The following is a 16,064-nucleotide window of genomic DNA, read 5'->3' as shown; positions in this document are numbered from 1 at the left end:
CTGAGCACAGACATCAGTTCAACTACGACTTGTGAACTCAATGTGAAATCAACAAAACATTTCACCATGTCATTGGATTAAGGTTAAAAGATGGGTGAAAAAAAGACAAAATGCCCTTTACGTTGATGATTTTTTTGCAAAACCAATTAGTTTCCCACGTTGATTCAACGTCATCACATTGATTTCTGGGATTAAAAGGACTTGGAAATAATATTGATTCAACCAGTTTTTGCCCAGTGGATGTTCTTTACTACTTTTGGATAGAGGTAGTGCACTATATGGAGAATAGGCTTTGGCCAAAAGTGAGATGGAGAATGAGATGTCAGAGGACTCTAGCCAAAAGTAGAGCACTATATGGAATGGGGTGTGATTTAAGACAGCCAATGAATTCTGTGGACTGTGCTGCCCAGTGCCACCCTACTGCATGGCAGTCTGGCAAAAGACTGAGACTAAACAGACCACAACCCTCTGGGCCAAAACACGGGTCTGTCCAGAAGACTAGATCTATCTTTATGATCCTCAACACAGCACTTCAGTTACAAAGGACATGACAGCAGTATCCTTGAGATGTCCAAGGCTGCTTATAGCTTATGTATTCACAGTGTGACAGAAACTGTTCCAAACCTATTCAGAGCACCAGGGCATCTTCAATTATTCAACTAGATATAGTGTTGGGCTCTTTCTTTCTCATCTCTCCGCTCTCTCTCTCTCTCTCTCTCTCTCTCTCTCTCTCTCTCTCTCTCTCTCTCTCTCTCTCTCTCTCTCTCTCTCTCTGCCTATATTTTTCTCTCTGGCTCTTTCCCTCAATATACCATTCGCAAGGTCAGTGAGTGCAGAAGGCAGGGCTACTGTTCTGTCGTCAGTTTGTCCTCAGAGCAGCCTGCTGGGATAGAGCGCTGGAGAAGTTGAGACGCCGCTGTGGCAGGGAGCTTCTTTGCTTGTGTGTGAGCGTTAAGTTGAATGCACTGGAAAGCAGAGATACGTGCGAGGCTGACTTGTGCGGACGACAAAAACGCGCGGAGAGAGACACATTCACATTCTCTCGCCAATCACTCTGTGAGTTTGTGTGTGCATGCGCTGAACAGTAGAAGCGACGTTTGACGTCTGTACCGGGAAAGAAGAGAGGAGAGGCGATCTGGGAGCGCGCAATTCTTTTTTAACTCATCTATTTTAACGTGTCTTTTTTTTTAAACTCATTCTCGGGAGGGCTCAAGGGTTGGGCTCCGCGGCGGATACACACAGAGCAATGACTGGACTGGCATACGCTCTCAACAATCTACCGGCTTTCTCTAATATCTCCGGGTAGCGGATAATATCCTCACCATCTCCCGAGTGTACTGACAAATAAAGACCCAATTGTTGACTGGTATTGACTTTAAAATGTCTTGAGACAAGAGATCTTACAGAGAAAATGACAGTAAGTATTGGTGCTGCGTTTGTTGTTATGACTATTCAACCCATAGGCTGGGCTATTTGCGTTACCTTAATTTAGGTCTTCTATAGGTCATCGGTCATACTAGATTTATTTAGAATAGGCTGTTTTCTGTCATTCAGACATTTTAATATAGGGCGTTTGCAGGTTAGTAGACTATCATTAGTACAGTCGGTGCTTGAGCTGGTTTATTATAGGATATCGGCTGTCTTATTCAATAGCCTATATCAGCCTAACCATGGAGGGGTATACATTGTTTATTGATATGTAGTGCAGTGTGGTCTATTGATAGGAACTCTATCGTCAGTGTGGACTCGTTATTTTGGTTGTCATCTGCGTTGTGAAATTGGATGGTACTGTCACCGCTGTTGCCGGGGGATATGAGATTTTTCTGTTACTTTTTTGGGAACATTACATCATTTGAGGATGAATGACTCTGCAGATGGCTATTTGCGCTCTATCTGTTTATGAAGTTGATACAGTAATCACCTGCATTAAAGGTTTGTATTAATTGGCATCGACTGAACACACTTTACCACAGCGGGTAGGCTATTGCACAGAGCAGAGGTTTGGGTAGCCTAAATGACACCATGAGGCATGGGCGTTAAATGTAATGACCATTTAGCCTAATAAGCAAGTGCAAACTGGTTTTGTAGCTTATTCAAAAGTACATTAAAACGACAGGGGTTTATTATTGTGGCCAGTGTCCCCTCCAAGACACGAATTAAACCCAAAACACCCGCCTTGCTGTCGGGGTGGGGTTCCGCGCAGCTGGCAATTTGCATGGATTGTACGGCCAAATCCACCCAGTGTAGGCTACGAGGTTAATCGGAGAGAGGATGAACCAAAGCGGGGCCCACCGCTCCCCCGCCCGGATGTCTTGACGGGATTTTTCTCCTTCTGAATCACTTTAAATAATAAGGCTACACATTTTACACGGACTCAAATGAACCGACGCCAAACATTGTATTAATATGATAATACAGGAGCTGGAAGCGTCACTTTAATTCCAACGTGTTTGATAGGCCTAGAGCTGTTCTATTCTTTTTAGAATTATACAGGCTACACTCATTCCCACCAATTGAGCCGTTGCCCTTTTAACGACTCGCAGGTTGAGATTTAAAACGGATTCCCACGGCTTCCCCACTATAGGCTAAAGTGGTAGCCTACTTTAATGGCTGGAGCTAAAGGAAACACGCCATGATCCCTTATCTAGCTTCTTAGTTATAATGTACAGAGTAGGCTAATATAATCGTTTTTGAATAATCTTGGAATGGCAGGCAGACTTTCGAATAAAAGCAACCGGATGGATCATCGTAGCCACATTGTAACGAACGCGCACCACTCTTTAAACGCCTGCGCATGGATTCGTGACCTCGTGTAGGCGATGTGTCACATGTAGCCTACACAACATTCTGATCTCGAATCTTAATCATAAACGTGACTGGACTCGGGTATATGGGGCGAGGTGCAGGATGCGCGCATATGTCCCCCCGCCTAGATGTCAACTAGCCTACTACGACATTGACACGAGGTGCAAGCTATCAACCGTTGTGTCAACCCCCTTTTCAGATGTTGTCCTTGTTAAAATAGTCCGCATTCACAATATAAAATCAATGTAACGAAACATTGCCATTTTGCGAGAGTGTGAGTTACAGTGAGCCACTATTGCCTACAGCTCGACTGTTGCCAGCCTGACCCCCCCCCCCCCCCCCCAGATTATACTGGTTTGTCTGGGTCTGGGAGAAGAAATGAAATAGCAGTCCCGGTGGATGTAGGGAGGGGGTGTCAGAAAGGATTAGAACAATCTATCAAACAAGGATCTTTACTGTAAAGAGATTGTATGGTTATTGCCTAGAATGAGCAAAGAATTATAAAGATACTGAAATTGTTTTTAAATCCAAGTCTCTGGATGGAACAACGGTCCATGTTCCATAAGAAAAAGGTTCATTAGGTCTGAATGAAGTTGTGTTCTGTATAGTTACACTGCGTCAGTAAATTGAACCTCTCTAAGGAGTTGAGTCACAGTTTTGAATCACTGGGTAGATGAATTCAACTGGCGACTAACATCAGTGATGACACAGACATAAAGTTAGGTGTGCTGTGTATAGATTAGGTGCTGGTATCATTTCATCTGCAGGTCTGCTTATACACTGCATATTAACCGTTATTACATAGTTATAAGCAGCCCTTAACTATTAACTAGTGGATACCATGTTTATGTCTCTGTGTCCAGTATGAAGGAAGTTAAGAGGTCGTTTCCCCAGCCAATGCTAACTAGCGTTAGCGCAATTCTTGGAAGTCTATGGGTATCTACTAGCATGCTAAGTATCCCTTTAAGATAAGTCTTCCAGAATGTGGTTGGTGGGAAAAAAGGGTTACTGTTGAGGTGCTTGTCTCTGTTGGTGGTTGTACTGATTGTTTTTAATGTCAGGGTTTTCCATTTTTGTATTCAAATGTATTGCAATCATTTCATCAACACTTTGTGAACTCCATTCTTTGGTGTATTTCAAAATGAACAGGCCACAAGAAAAATGAAGGACAATAAACATCATCAATCAATCAGTCTTAGTGTGTTGGATGCATAACAATGAGTTTTTCCAGTTGTGACTTTGAATAAATTGCTGCTGCTTGTTTTTCATTAACTTTTAAAAGTGATGCCAGGCGCTATGTTAATGCGGCCGCTGAAAATAAGAGGTGAAAACACTCAAAGAGGTTCAGGTCACGCTGAGATTTGTGGAGGCCCATAAACAAGGTGGGCATTTTCATTAAGTTGGTAATCAATCAGACAGTGATTGCTCTGGCACTGGGCAACAACAGCAACACACACTGTAGCCTCACACTGCAGACAGTCAAGGTCAGACAGCCACCCTGGACTCATCCGTTTAAGTCACTCACAGCCACTGCAGTGCATGTTATATATAAAGCCATGGCAGTGGCATTCACCTCGGGACGATTGGAGAAAGAGATTGGTATTCCTCACATTGACCATTATTGTTGGGAAGACTTTGCCAAAGACACAGATAAGGAAATACATTGTGACAGCATCTGCCTCTGATTAACAATCGGAAATGGGAAACTATGTGATACGTGTGATGATGGGAGAAATCACTGCTCTCTCTCTCTCTGGCTCAGCTGTTACAATGCAAACCTCAGATATGAACAAAAAGGAGGAGAGAGTGGGTCTGGGAGGAGAGAGAGTGTGTCTGGGAGGAGAGAGTGGGTCTGGGATGAGAGGAGAGGTTGTCTCAGGGAGGAGAGATTGTGTCCGGGAGGAGAGAAGAGAGTGTATCTGGGAGGAGAGGAGAGGTTGTCTCAGGGAGGAGAGGAGAGAGTGTATCTGGGAGGAGAGGAGAGGTTGTCTCAGAGAGGAGAGATTGTGTCCAGGAGGAGAGGAGAGGTTGTCTCAGGGAGTAGAGGTTGTCTCAGGGAGGAGAGGAGAGAGTGTGTCTGGGAGGAGAGGTTGTCTCAGAGAGGAGAGAGTGTGTCTGGGAGGAGAGGTTGTCTCAGGGAGGAGAGGAGAGAGTGTGTCTGGGAGGAGAGGTTGTCTCAGAGAGGAGAGAGTGTGTCTGGGAAGAGAGGTTGTCTCAGGGAGGAGAGGAGAGCGTGTCTGGGAGGAGAGGTTGTCTCATAGACGAGAGAGTGTGTCTGGGAAGAGAGGTTGTCTCAGAGAGGAGAGGAGAGAGTGTGTCTGAGAGGAGAGGTTGTCTCAGGGAGGAGAGGAGAGAGTGTGTCTGGGAGGAGAGGTTGTCTCAGAGAGGAGAGAGTGTGTTTCGGAGGAGAGGTTGTCTCAGAGAGGAGAGAGTGTGTCTGGGGGGAGAGGTTGTCTCAGGGAGGAGAGGAGAGAGTGTGTCTGGGAGGAGAGGTTATCTCAGAGAGGAGAGAGTGTGTCTGGGAGGAGAGGTTGTCTCAGAGAGGAGAGAGTGTGTCTGGGAGGAGAGGTTGTCTCAGGGAGGAGAGGAGAGAGTGTGTCTGGGAGGAGAGGTTGTCTCAGAGAGGAGAGAGTGTGTCTGGGAGGAGAGGTTGTCTCAGGGAGGAGAGGAGAGGTTGTCTCAGGGAGGAGAGAGAGAGTGTGTCTGGCAGGAGAGGTTGTCTCAGAGAGGAGAGAGTGTGTCTGGGAGGAGAGGTTGTCTCAGGGAGGAGAAGAGAGGTTGTCTCAGGGAGGAGGGGAGTGGTTGTCTCAGGGAGGAGAGGAGAGTGTGTCTGGGAGGAGAGGTTGTCTCAGGGAGGAGAGGAGAGGTTGTCTCAGAGAGGAGAGGAGAGGTTGTCTCAGAGAGGAGAGAGTGTGTCTGCGAGGAGAGGAGAAAGTGCGTCAGAGAGGGACTGAAACGGTGCCAAGGAAATTAATGTAGAGGAAGGAAGTTCTACCGGGGCAGGAAGTGTTCTGTGGTTGTCTCAAACCACAACAGTAATCTCTGTATGCACACTTCCCTAAATTCTCTGTTTGTGTCCCTCTCTTCCTCTCTCTCTCTCTTTCAACCTCTATCTTTATCTCAATATCATCATTTCTCTTTTCAACCTCATTGTTTCTTACCTCTATTTATATCTCTTTCTCTCCATCCCTGTTTCTCTCTCCACTGCAGGACTACCGGGAGGATGGCATGGACTTGGGGAGCGACGCCTCCAGTCGCTCCAGCTCCGAGTCCAACTCCAACAAGGTGACACCCTGTTCTCCCTCCTTAGACCTGGCATGCCTGGAGGACTACAAGTCCTCCCCATCCCTGGAACTGGCAACCTTAGAAGGGGACTACAAATCCTCTCCCTCCCTGGATCTGGCAACCCTGGAGGATGAGGACTATGAGGAGGATGAGGACTACCAGGAGTACAAGAAGAAGGTGATTGAGGAGTGGAAGAGCGAGTACGGGGACGACTACAGCTCCCAGCAGGCCCCTGGCCAGGAGGAGGGTGGGGTTGTGGTAGGTGCGCCAGGCGGAGGCTTCAGGAAGCCAGTGAACAGCCGCAGCCTGGCCGAGGAGTTCCAGGATGTGAAGCCTCCACCCCTTCCTACTCACAGTGGACACACAGCCACCTTTGCTGCTGCCGTGCCTGAGGAACTGAAACAGAATGGCAACCTGATCCTGCCCCACTCCCCTACCAGGCCAGTACCCAGGGGCACAGGGGCCACCAAGCCCAGCCACAGGCGCTCCAGCCGGGTCAGGGGCGGCGTTGGAGGAGGGGGTGTTGGTGGTGGAGGAGGAGGAATAGGAGGACGGATGGGGGGATACAGAGAGGAGGAGATTGTGGAGGAAGAGTCCCTGCCCACCATGGACTGGGCAGCTCTGGAGAGACACCTGGCGGGGCTGCAGAGCAGAGAGCAGGAGAATCAGAACCTCAATCACAACCACAGCCTGGGAAAGACCGCCTACACCTCAGTGAGTGGAGACGTTTGTCTGTGTGTATGTATGCAGGCATGTCTGTGTGTGTTTGCGATTTCTGTGACTTGGTGTTGGATGGTGTAGGATGAAGCATGGACGCGTGTCAGTTGTGAGGATGTCAGTCATGGTGGTGGATGGTGTAGGATGAAGCATGGAAGCGTGTCAGTTGTGAGGATGTCAGTCATGGTGGGACAAATCAAGCCAGATATTGTATGAAGTGGTGCGTGAAAATCCCTCAGACATGGAAAGAGGTTGTGGGTCACTGGGCCTGTGCTATTGTTGGTTTCACAGATAGTAGAAAGCTGGTATTTATACGGGCAATAATTGTAACAGCACAATATATCTCCAGACTCCAGGTTCTAAAGGACTCCCACCCTGCTGTGTGTGTGGGGGTTGTTGAACATGCTCACTGTCTTGTTTTCCTGCTTTCTCTGTGATCCCTGAGGATTGCGTCATGCGGTAATCCGACAGTTATCTGTGTCAGGTGGACTTGGGGAATATTATATGTGTGCAGGAATGCTGGGATAAGGAGAGATTAGTGGGGTAATGTGGCACTAAGCTATGTGCTGCTGCTAGCTGTGTGCTGCTGCTAGCTGTGTGCTGCTGCTAGCTATGTGCTACTGCCAGCTATGTGCTACTGCCAGCTGTGTGCTGCTGCTAGCTGTGTGCTGCTGCCAGCTACAGTATGTGCTGCTGCTAGCTATGTGCTGCAGCCACCGGTGTGCTGCTGCTGCCAGCTACAGTATGTGCTGCTGCTAGCTATGTGCTGCTTCCAGCTGTGTGCTGCTGCATTGAGTCCTGACTCCTTCTCAGCTCCCAGTCAATCTACAGGGCTGGAGGAGCATGGTAAAACACTGCAGCTGGAGGAGCATGGTAAAACACAACAGGGCTGGAGGAGCATGGTAAAACACTGCAGCTGGAGGAGCATGGTAAAACACAACAGGGCTGGAGGAACATGGTAAAACACAACAGGGCTGGAGGAACATGGTAAAACACAACAGGGCTGGAGGAGCATGGTAAAACACAACAGGGCTGGAGGAACATGGTAAAACACAACAGGGCTGGAGTAGCATGGTAAAACACAACAGGGCTGGAGGAGCATGGGAAAACACTGCAGGGCTGGAGGAGCATGGTAAAACACTGCAGCTGGAGGAGCATGGTAAAACACAACAGGGCTGGAGGAGCATGGTAAAACACAACAGGGCTGGAGGAGCATGGTAAAACACTGCAGCTGGAGGAGCATGGTAAAGCACAACAGGGCTGGAGGAGCATGGGAAAACACTGCAGGGCTGGAGGAGCATGGTAAAACACAACAGGGCTGGAGGAGCATGGTAAAACACTGCAGGGCTGGAGGAGCATGGTAAAACACTGCAGCTGGAGGAGCATGGTAAAACACAACAGGGCTGGAGGAGCATGGTAAAACACAACAGGGCTGGAGGAGCATGGTAAAACACAACAGGGCTGGAGGAGCATGGTAAAACACAACAGGGCTGGAGGAGCATGGTAAAACACAACAGGGCTGGAGGAGCATGGTAAAACACAACAGGGCTGGAGGAGCATGGTAAAACACTGCAGGGCTGGAGGAGCATGGTAAAACACAACAGGGCTGGAGGAACATGGTAAAACACAACAGGGCTGGAGGAGCATGGTAAAACACTGCAGGGCTGGAGGAGCATGGTAAAACACAACAGGGCTGGAGGAGCATGGTAAAACACAACAGGGCTGGAGGAGCATGGTAAAACACAACAGGGCTGGAGGAGCATGGTAAAACACAACAGGGCTGGAGGAGCATGGTAAAACACTGCAGGGCTGGAGGAGCATGGTAAAACACTGCAGGGCTGGAGGAGCATGGTAAAACACAACAGGGCTGGAGGAGCATGGTAAAACACTGCAGGGCTGGGCAACTCCAGTCTGGGAGGGACCAGCACTAACACAGCTAAATTGAAGATCCTGATTAGTTGATTATGTTTAATCAGGTGTGTTGGAGCAAAATAAAACACTGAAGCCCCTGTTGTCCTCCCCTGGTCTACGGCCTGTGAGTATAAGGATGTGGCAGGAAACAAGACAAGACATTAGATGGATCATTTGTTTTAGTGATTTTGTGTTTCGCCCAGCAGAGGGTGCTGTTGCAGTGTCATATGACTCACTGCTGCAGGATTTCAGATCCACAAGCCACATCCAGGTCTGGCACTGGCAGGTTGACAGGCTACATATTGGAGTTGTTTTTTACATGACAACAACCAGGCATAGAGAATGTTGCTTCTGATGAATGTTTTATAGTTGATTGTCAGCTTGTGGTTAGGTGTGAAGAGGGCTGGAGAGATGTGGTTATAGAGTAGGCTGGAATCTTGTCAAATCTGACACACACACTGTTTGTTGCCTATTGAGGTCAGCACTTTTGAGTCACTCTTGTTTAAATGTGTGTCTGCTTGAGTTTGTCTATTTGTCTGTTGCATGTGTGTGTGTGTGTGTGTGTGTGTGTGTGTGTGTGTGTGTGTGTGTGTGTGTGTGTGTGTGTGTGTGTGTGTGTGTGTGTGTGTGTGTGTGTGTCTGAGAGAGAGGAGGAGAGCAGTGAGGCTCCTTCGGCATGCTAACACCCAAGCCACTCCTCTCGGTCCTGACAGACAATAGCTGCTGCTGCTGTTGTTGTGTGACTGTCCTGGAGGCCTCTATCTCCCTAAGGCATGTCTGGAATGTGGGGTGGGGGGGGGGGGGTGGGGGGGTGGGAGGGAGAGGGGGATGACAGAAAGGGAGAAAGGGTCAAACATGGTATCTCCAGTACCATGCTGTATCTACAGTATGGGTCATCCGCTTGTGTCAATATTCATTACCTGTGTTCTCTGTGAAGCAGGAAGGTCAGCTCAAGGGTATTCCACAGGCCTTCTATGGGGGAAGTCTCCCTCCCTCCTTCCACCTAACTCTCTCTCTCTGGGATAAGGGACCGAGTAGGGAATGTCAGAGTACTGTAGAGAATAGCAGTGGTTATAGTTATAGATGGCACAAACACACACTCACGCACACACACACACACACACACACACACACACACACACACACACACACACACACACACACACACACACACACACACACACACACACACACACACACACACACACACACACACACACATACATGCACACACACAAATACACACACATACACACTTGGTTTGTATAAGGTTTAGTGACACAGGGCCTACTGATAACACCTACAGTTTGCGGACCGTATACTAGGCCATGGAATTATGATGTCCCTACGTAGATAAGGAACTGGAAATAGCCGTGTAATCCTGACTGAGCTCGGAGGAGAGATATCAGAGCAGAGACGAGGGTTGGACTGAAACAAGCTTATTTCCTGTATGAATTCCAACATCCGGAGCACTTCTGCTATTTCCCAATATGGGAATGTCATTGGGATACACAGATTCAGGATACTGTGAGAGGACGAAGACATGTCTTTATTGAGGATTGGAGTGTCTGGTGGGAGAGGAGAGGAGGGGGCTTCTAACATGTTACATTTTAAGACATCCACTCAGGCCACCCACAGCCCAGCCAGACGGAGGGGAAGAGGGGTGGTGGCTGGCATGGATGGGTTTGGGGTCCTCTGAGAGAGCTTCAGAAGATCCTCCAAAACAGCTGGGCTTTTAAGAAGGCTGGAGGTAGGGTGCATAACTTATTAATGCAGACAAGACAATATGCATTTGTATGTGTTATCTACAGTTTGCCACATCTACATCTACTTGTACTGAACCTCAGCTACGATAGTAAGACCAGACCCTGGGCCAGTCACAAACACACATCGATCCCTTAGGTGTGTCCGCTTCCTGCTAGCCGGCCTTTCATTGCCATGGCAACCGTCTCCACAGTGTTTGCCCGGCTGGGAAAGGAAGTGTTGATTAATGTGGCTGGCTGTGTGGAGCTACAGTATGGCCACCGTTCAGCCTGCTGCCTGCTGCCTGCTGCCTGCTGCCCATACACCACAGAGCCAGTCAGTCTGTTTCTGTGTGCCTCTGTGCTATTGGAACCATGAACCACTGGGGTTAATAGCTGTGTTTCGTTAGGGTGGAACAGGGGTGTGGTTTCCACTCTAATATCTCCCTCCTCCCCCTGGATCTTGGTTAGGAAATAGAAAGGGGAAAGAATTTGAGGTGAGGGGTAAGGTGTGGTGGCACGTGGCAGTCCTCTCCACCCAAACCAAAACAATAATGTTATCCTTCATAAGGGCCCAGGTTAAAGAGTCAGTGAAGGCCTGTGTGCTTCAGAGGCTGTGAAATCATTTACCTCATAGGAAAGGTACTTCAATGCACACGTATGTTTAGTACTGCATTCACATTTGTAAAGGCCTATAGGACACTCATGTCTGAGAAAATATATACATTTATTCAGACACACGAGCACAGATCCAGTCAGATCCAGTCAGCTGTGGGTAGACGGTGTGCTCAGTAGTGAAGCTATGTTGTGACATGCAGCGCCCCTCCCATCACTCACATACCAGTGGAAGAGCAGGGAGAAAGGGAGGGAGGAGGGAGGCCTGAAGCTACATGTATATAAACATACACACCAGAGGAGGCTGCTGAGGGGAGGACTGCTCATAATAATGTCTGGAACAAACCATGTGTTTGATACCATTCCACTATTTCGCCTCAGCCATTACCACGAGCCACCAACCTCCTGTGGTACACACACATACACCTGATATGCAAGTCTGCACGCACACACACATAATGTATTCAGTGCAACATGGCTCAGCATGTGTTCCAACTTCAGTTTTGTGTGACACACATACACACAATCATACTTGTACATATTTTCAACAGAATGCGCCTTTGAGCTAAATCCCTCAGCATGTATTGCAAGCATCAGCACGAGGCTATAGCACATAGATGAAAAACACTCAGCGACTGTTCAACATGCGAACACACGTTTCTGTCTGTTTGTACCTCTGCAGGTGTAGCAACATATCTCACAGGATTCACCACACGGCAAAGAAATGAAAAGGCACACTGGCTTCCTGATGAGATCAAAAAACATGCACATTGACTTGACCACACACCACCCACATCTACCCACATGCACTGATGCACACGTTTCTGGCAGGGCAGGCGGCATCCGTGTGTTTCCCTGTCAGGTTTTATCACGGGATCAGAGGAGGGATAAAAATATCAGCATTTACCATTGACCCTGTTAGATCAGCTCTGTGGCTGACTAAAGTAATGGAATAACGTTTTCCTCAAGCTGTCGCTATCTACAAGCACGCAGCAGAGACAAAGCCTGAATCAACAGAGGAAGAGTGGAACAAGCTGTCCTAGATAAGCTCACATGGCTGAGGAAACAGAAGTATGTAACAGAGATAGTGTGTTGAAGCAAGGGAAGAGAGAGAGGTGGAAAATGGAGCCGTGGAAGTGAGAGATTTGAAGAGCTTGCCTTCTCTCAATCTCTCCTTCTCTTTTTTTTCTCTCGGCCTCTCCCTATCTCTCTCTCTCTCTGTTTGGACTCTGTGATTATGTGGTTGTTGTTCTGTGTCTGAACTCTGCCCTGAGCGCTCCAGTACTAACCACTACCCTCAGACTGCAGTCAGCCCTGTGCCACGTTGAGAGAGAGAGAGGCGGGGGGAGAAGATTGTAGGGTAAGAGAAGTTTCTAGTGCAGGCACTCATAGAGGATATATAGAACCACAAGCAAAACACTGGGGAATGATGATAGAGTAGAGGGAAAGATAGAGAGGGGGAAAAGAAAGAATGGAAGTTGGGGAGAGAGAGAGCGAGAGAGAGAGAGAGAGAGAGAGAGAGAGAGAGAGAGAGATTAAGTGGTAGAGAGATATGGCAGTAGAGAGATTAAGTGGTAGAGAGATAGGGCAGTAGAGAGTGGATGGGGTTGGGTAGAGAGCAGCAGAGAGTGGATTGGGGTTGGGTAGAGGGCAGCAGAGAGTGGATGGGATTGGGTGGAGGGCAGTAGAGAGTGGATGGGGGTTGGGTGGAGGGCAGCAGAGAGTATATGGGGGTTGGGTAGAGAGCAGCAGAGAGTGTCTGGGGGTTGAGTGGAGGTGTTTGGTGACAGGGTTAAGAGGTGGGAGTGGATAGGCTAGGATCAGGTGGAGGGTGGGAGGGAGGGAAAGGTTCAGACCAGGGGAAGGCAAGGGGGGTTAGAGGTGGGCAGGGCCATGGCCAGGTGCTGGGGCTCCGGTGTCTGGTTCAGCCCCCAAGAGTCTGGGACTCTCCCTAACCCGCCTGTGTGTGTCAGTACCCGCTCCAGCACGCCAGGCCTCCTACACAGCTCTCACACACACTCCTCACACACTCGCGCTGTGGGCAGACCGTGCTGTCCAGGCTTCAAAGTGGGACTGTTTTCTCTCTCCTGCTGGTGCTCTACACATGTTTCTGGTACTTCTTCAAGGTTCTGGCTTTTCTCCAATTTTCCTGTGAGCGATCGCCAGCGGCTGGGAAGATCGTTTTTTTAATTAGTGGAATAGTTTGCAGCTTAACCTTGGATTCCACACAGCAAGTTGGGCAGTACACCCAGGTAAAAGTCCACTCCTCTCATATCAGGGGTGGTCACCTTAGTATAAACGTTGTACTTTGGATTGTAACTTGTTGTTTAGATCGTTTTGCACACTCTATTGTGCATATCCTTTTTGACAAATTATATTGTCAGTTACTTCAATGTGTTATTGTACATAGAACATGTAGAGGACTGTAGGTTTTACTCTTTCATAGACCCACTTCAGTGATGATACAGTCCAGCATTCCACAGTACAAACACAGAGAGAACGAAGAGCCTGTGTGTTTCACCATAGACCCAGCACAGAGGAAGACCACGTGCCTTTCAGTAGCCGGAGGGGTGTTTTAGATTCTCCACCACTGTCTGCTATGTGGCGTCTAACAAAGAGCAGGTGTGTCTTGGAGGAGGAGAGAAGAGGGGGGGTGATCCCAGCCATGATGCCTTATTACTACCTGGGACTCTCTGTTCTCTCTCTGTTCTCTCTCTGTTCTCTCTCTGTTCTCTCTCTGTTCTCTCTCTGTTCTCTCTCTGTTCTCTCTCTCTCTCTCTCTCTCTCTCTCTCTCTCTCTCTCTCTCTCTCTTACTCAGAAATCACCCCTGTCATCATACTTAGTTTCCTGTGCTAATGACTACTCTTTCATGCCATGTTTCCACCTGAGAGAGTTTGACCTGACTAAGATCCAGTTTGAACCAATACATTGTGACAATCCGGCAACATTGTAACTCTGTGGTAATATAGTCAGTCAGGCTCTGTCCTCTCTGCTCTGTCCTCTCTGTCTGGCGGTCGTGACTTTGCAGTGGACATAATCAGAGGTTTGTTCTGTTCAGCGGGGGGTCTGATTTAGCTGTTGGCCTGGAGCAGTGTTGTCTTGTTGTGGAGGAAATGTGCTTGAGGACTAAACTACCTGGCAGCTACAGTCCCAGTGACTTGGTTTGTCTGGTGCTAATGCCGTTGGCTCTCTAACCGTGTGTGGTCAGCCCTGTATAAGTTCAGCTCGTGTGGTTTGGTCAGGACCCTGTACGGTCATTGATGTTGTGTGGGCATGTTTTAGGAACCTTGAGAGTTTGTGGTCAAAGAGTGTTGGAGTCAGTGGGTGGGGAACTGTGCTATGGTCCAGCTGTGCTAACATGACCATGTGTCTGATCACAACTAGAGGTCAACCGATTATGGTTTTGCAACGCCGATACCGATTATTGGAGGACCAAAAAAGCCGATGCCGATTAATCGGGCAATTTTTTTTTTCTTTTTTTCTTTGTAATAATGACAATTACAACAATACTGAATTAACACTTATTTTAACTTAATATAAAACATCAAAATCAATTTAGCCTCAAAAAAATTATGAAACATGTTCAATTTGGTTAAAATAATGCAAAAACAAAGTGTTGGAGAAGAAAGTAATATGTGCCATGTAGGACTATTTCTCTCGATACCATTTGTATTTCATATACCTTTGACTATTGGATGTTCTTATAGGCACTATAGTATGGCCAGTGTAACAGTATAGCTTCCGTCCCCCTCCTCTCCCCTACCTGGGCTCGAACCAGGAACACATCGACAACAGCCAGACTCGAAGCATCGTTACCCTTCGCTCCACAAAAGCCGCGGCCCTTGCAGCGCAAGGGGAATAACTACTCCAAATCTAAAAGCGAGTGACGTTTGAAACAGTATTAGCGCACACCCAGCAAACTAGCTAGCCATTTCACATTGGTAACACCAGCCATTAGGCTGATAGGCTTGAAGTCATCAACAGGCGCTGTACTTGCGAAGAGCTGCTGGCAAAACGCACGAAAGTGCTGTTTGAATGAATGATTACGGGCCTGCTGCTGCTCAGTCAGACTGCTCTATCAAATCAGACTTAATTATAATATAATAACACACAGAAATACGAGCCTTTGGTCATTAATATGATCGAATCCAGAAACTATCATTTTGAAAACAAAACGTTTATTATTTCAGTGAAATACAGAACCGTTCGGTATTTTATCTAACGGATGGCATCCCTAAGTCTAAATATTCTTGCTACATTGCACAACCTTCCATGTTATGTCATAATTTCGTAAAATTCTGGCAAATTAGTTCGCAATGAGCCAGGCAGCCCAAACTGTTGCATATACCCTGACTCTGCGTGCAATGAACGCAGTTATAACTAGTGATTATAGTTATAACTAGTGATTATGATTGATTGTTTTTTATAAGATAAGTTTAATGCTTGCTAGCAATTTACCTTGGCTTACTGCATTCGCGTAACAGGCAGGCTACTCGTGGAGTGCAATGGTTTGAGCGTTGGACTAGTTAACTGTGCGGTTGCAAGATTGACTGCTCTTCCCTCCCTTCTACATTCAATCTATCTCCCTGGGTATCAGTTCAGTGTACGCCACATAGCCTAGATAGCCTGGGATAAGCAGTTAGGTGTGATGTCATCAATGCGAGCCAGCTGCAGTGCGGGGCCCAGGTCGGTGTGGAGGGAGACCAGGGCTACGCATTCCATCAGTGTCTCTCATACGCACACACACACACCCTTCCTCTGATTTAGTCACGGTGAGTCACTGAGCTAACCTCACACCTACCCTTAACCCAATGTATTATACCTAGATCATCCACCCTACTGTATGCTCGCCCTCTGGCCAAATACCCTTTCCCACTTTTCCTCCAGTTCCATACTGTTTTCCACCTGGTTCTCTCCCCCTCCATGTCTCCCCCTTTCTCCTAGTCCTGTTCCCGGCTAATTGTCTTTTTCCTCAAGCTGTCAGAGGA

At 47.8% G+C, this 16,064-nt stretch overlaps 1 protein-coding gene across 2 annotated transcripts in view; it reads left to right on the top strand.

Moving 5' to 3' along the window:
* LOC109909064 (schwannomin-interacting protein 1) overlaps nt 1-16,064 on the top strand; it is a 320,898-nt gene that overhangs the window by 257,259 nt on the left and 47,575 nt on the right. The window contains exons 1-2 of one of the 2 annotated variants that reach the window (XM_031795835.1): nt 894-1,417; nt 6,016-6,804. In XM_031795835.1, coding sequence (XP_031651695.1) covers nt 1,412-1,417; nt 6,016-6,804 — 795 coding nt within the window. In that variant the 5' untranslated portion in view covers nt 894-1,411. Of the gene's footprint in view, nt 1-893; nt 1,418-6,015; nt 6,805-16,064 lie in introns of those variants that run through there. The other variant, XM_031795834.1, reaches the window with a different exon arrangement.

This window comes from Oncorhynchus kisutch, linkage group LG18, assembly GCF_002021735.2.
Source record: "Oncorhynchus kisutch isolate 150728-3 linkage group LG18, Okis_V2, whole genome shotgun sequence".
Lineage (NCBI taxonomy): Eukaryota > Metazoa > Chordata > Actinopteri > Salmoniformes > Salmonidae > Oncorhynchus > Oncorhynchus kisutch.
Note: the sequence above shows the minus strand (reverse complement) of the source record. Positions and strands in the feature narration are given on the sequence as shown.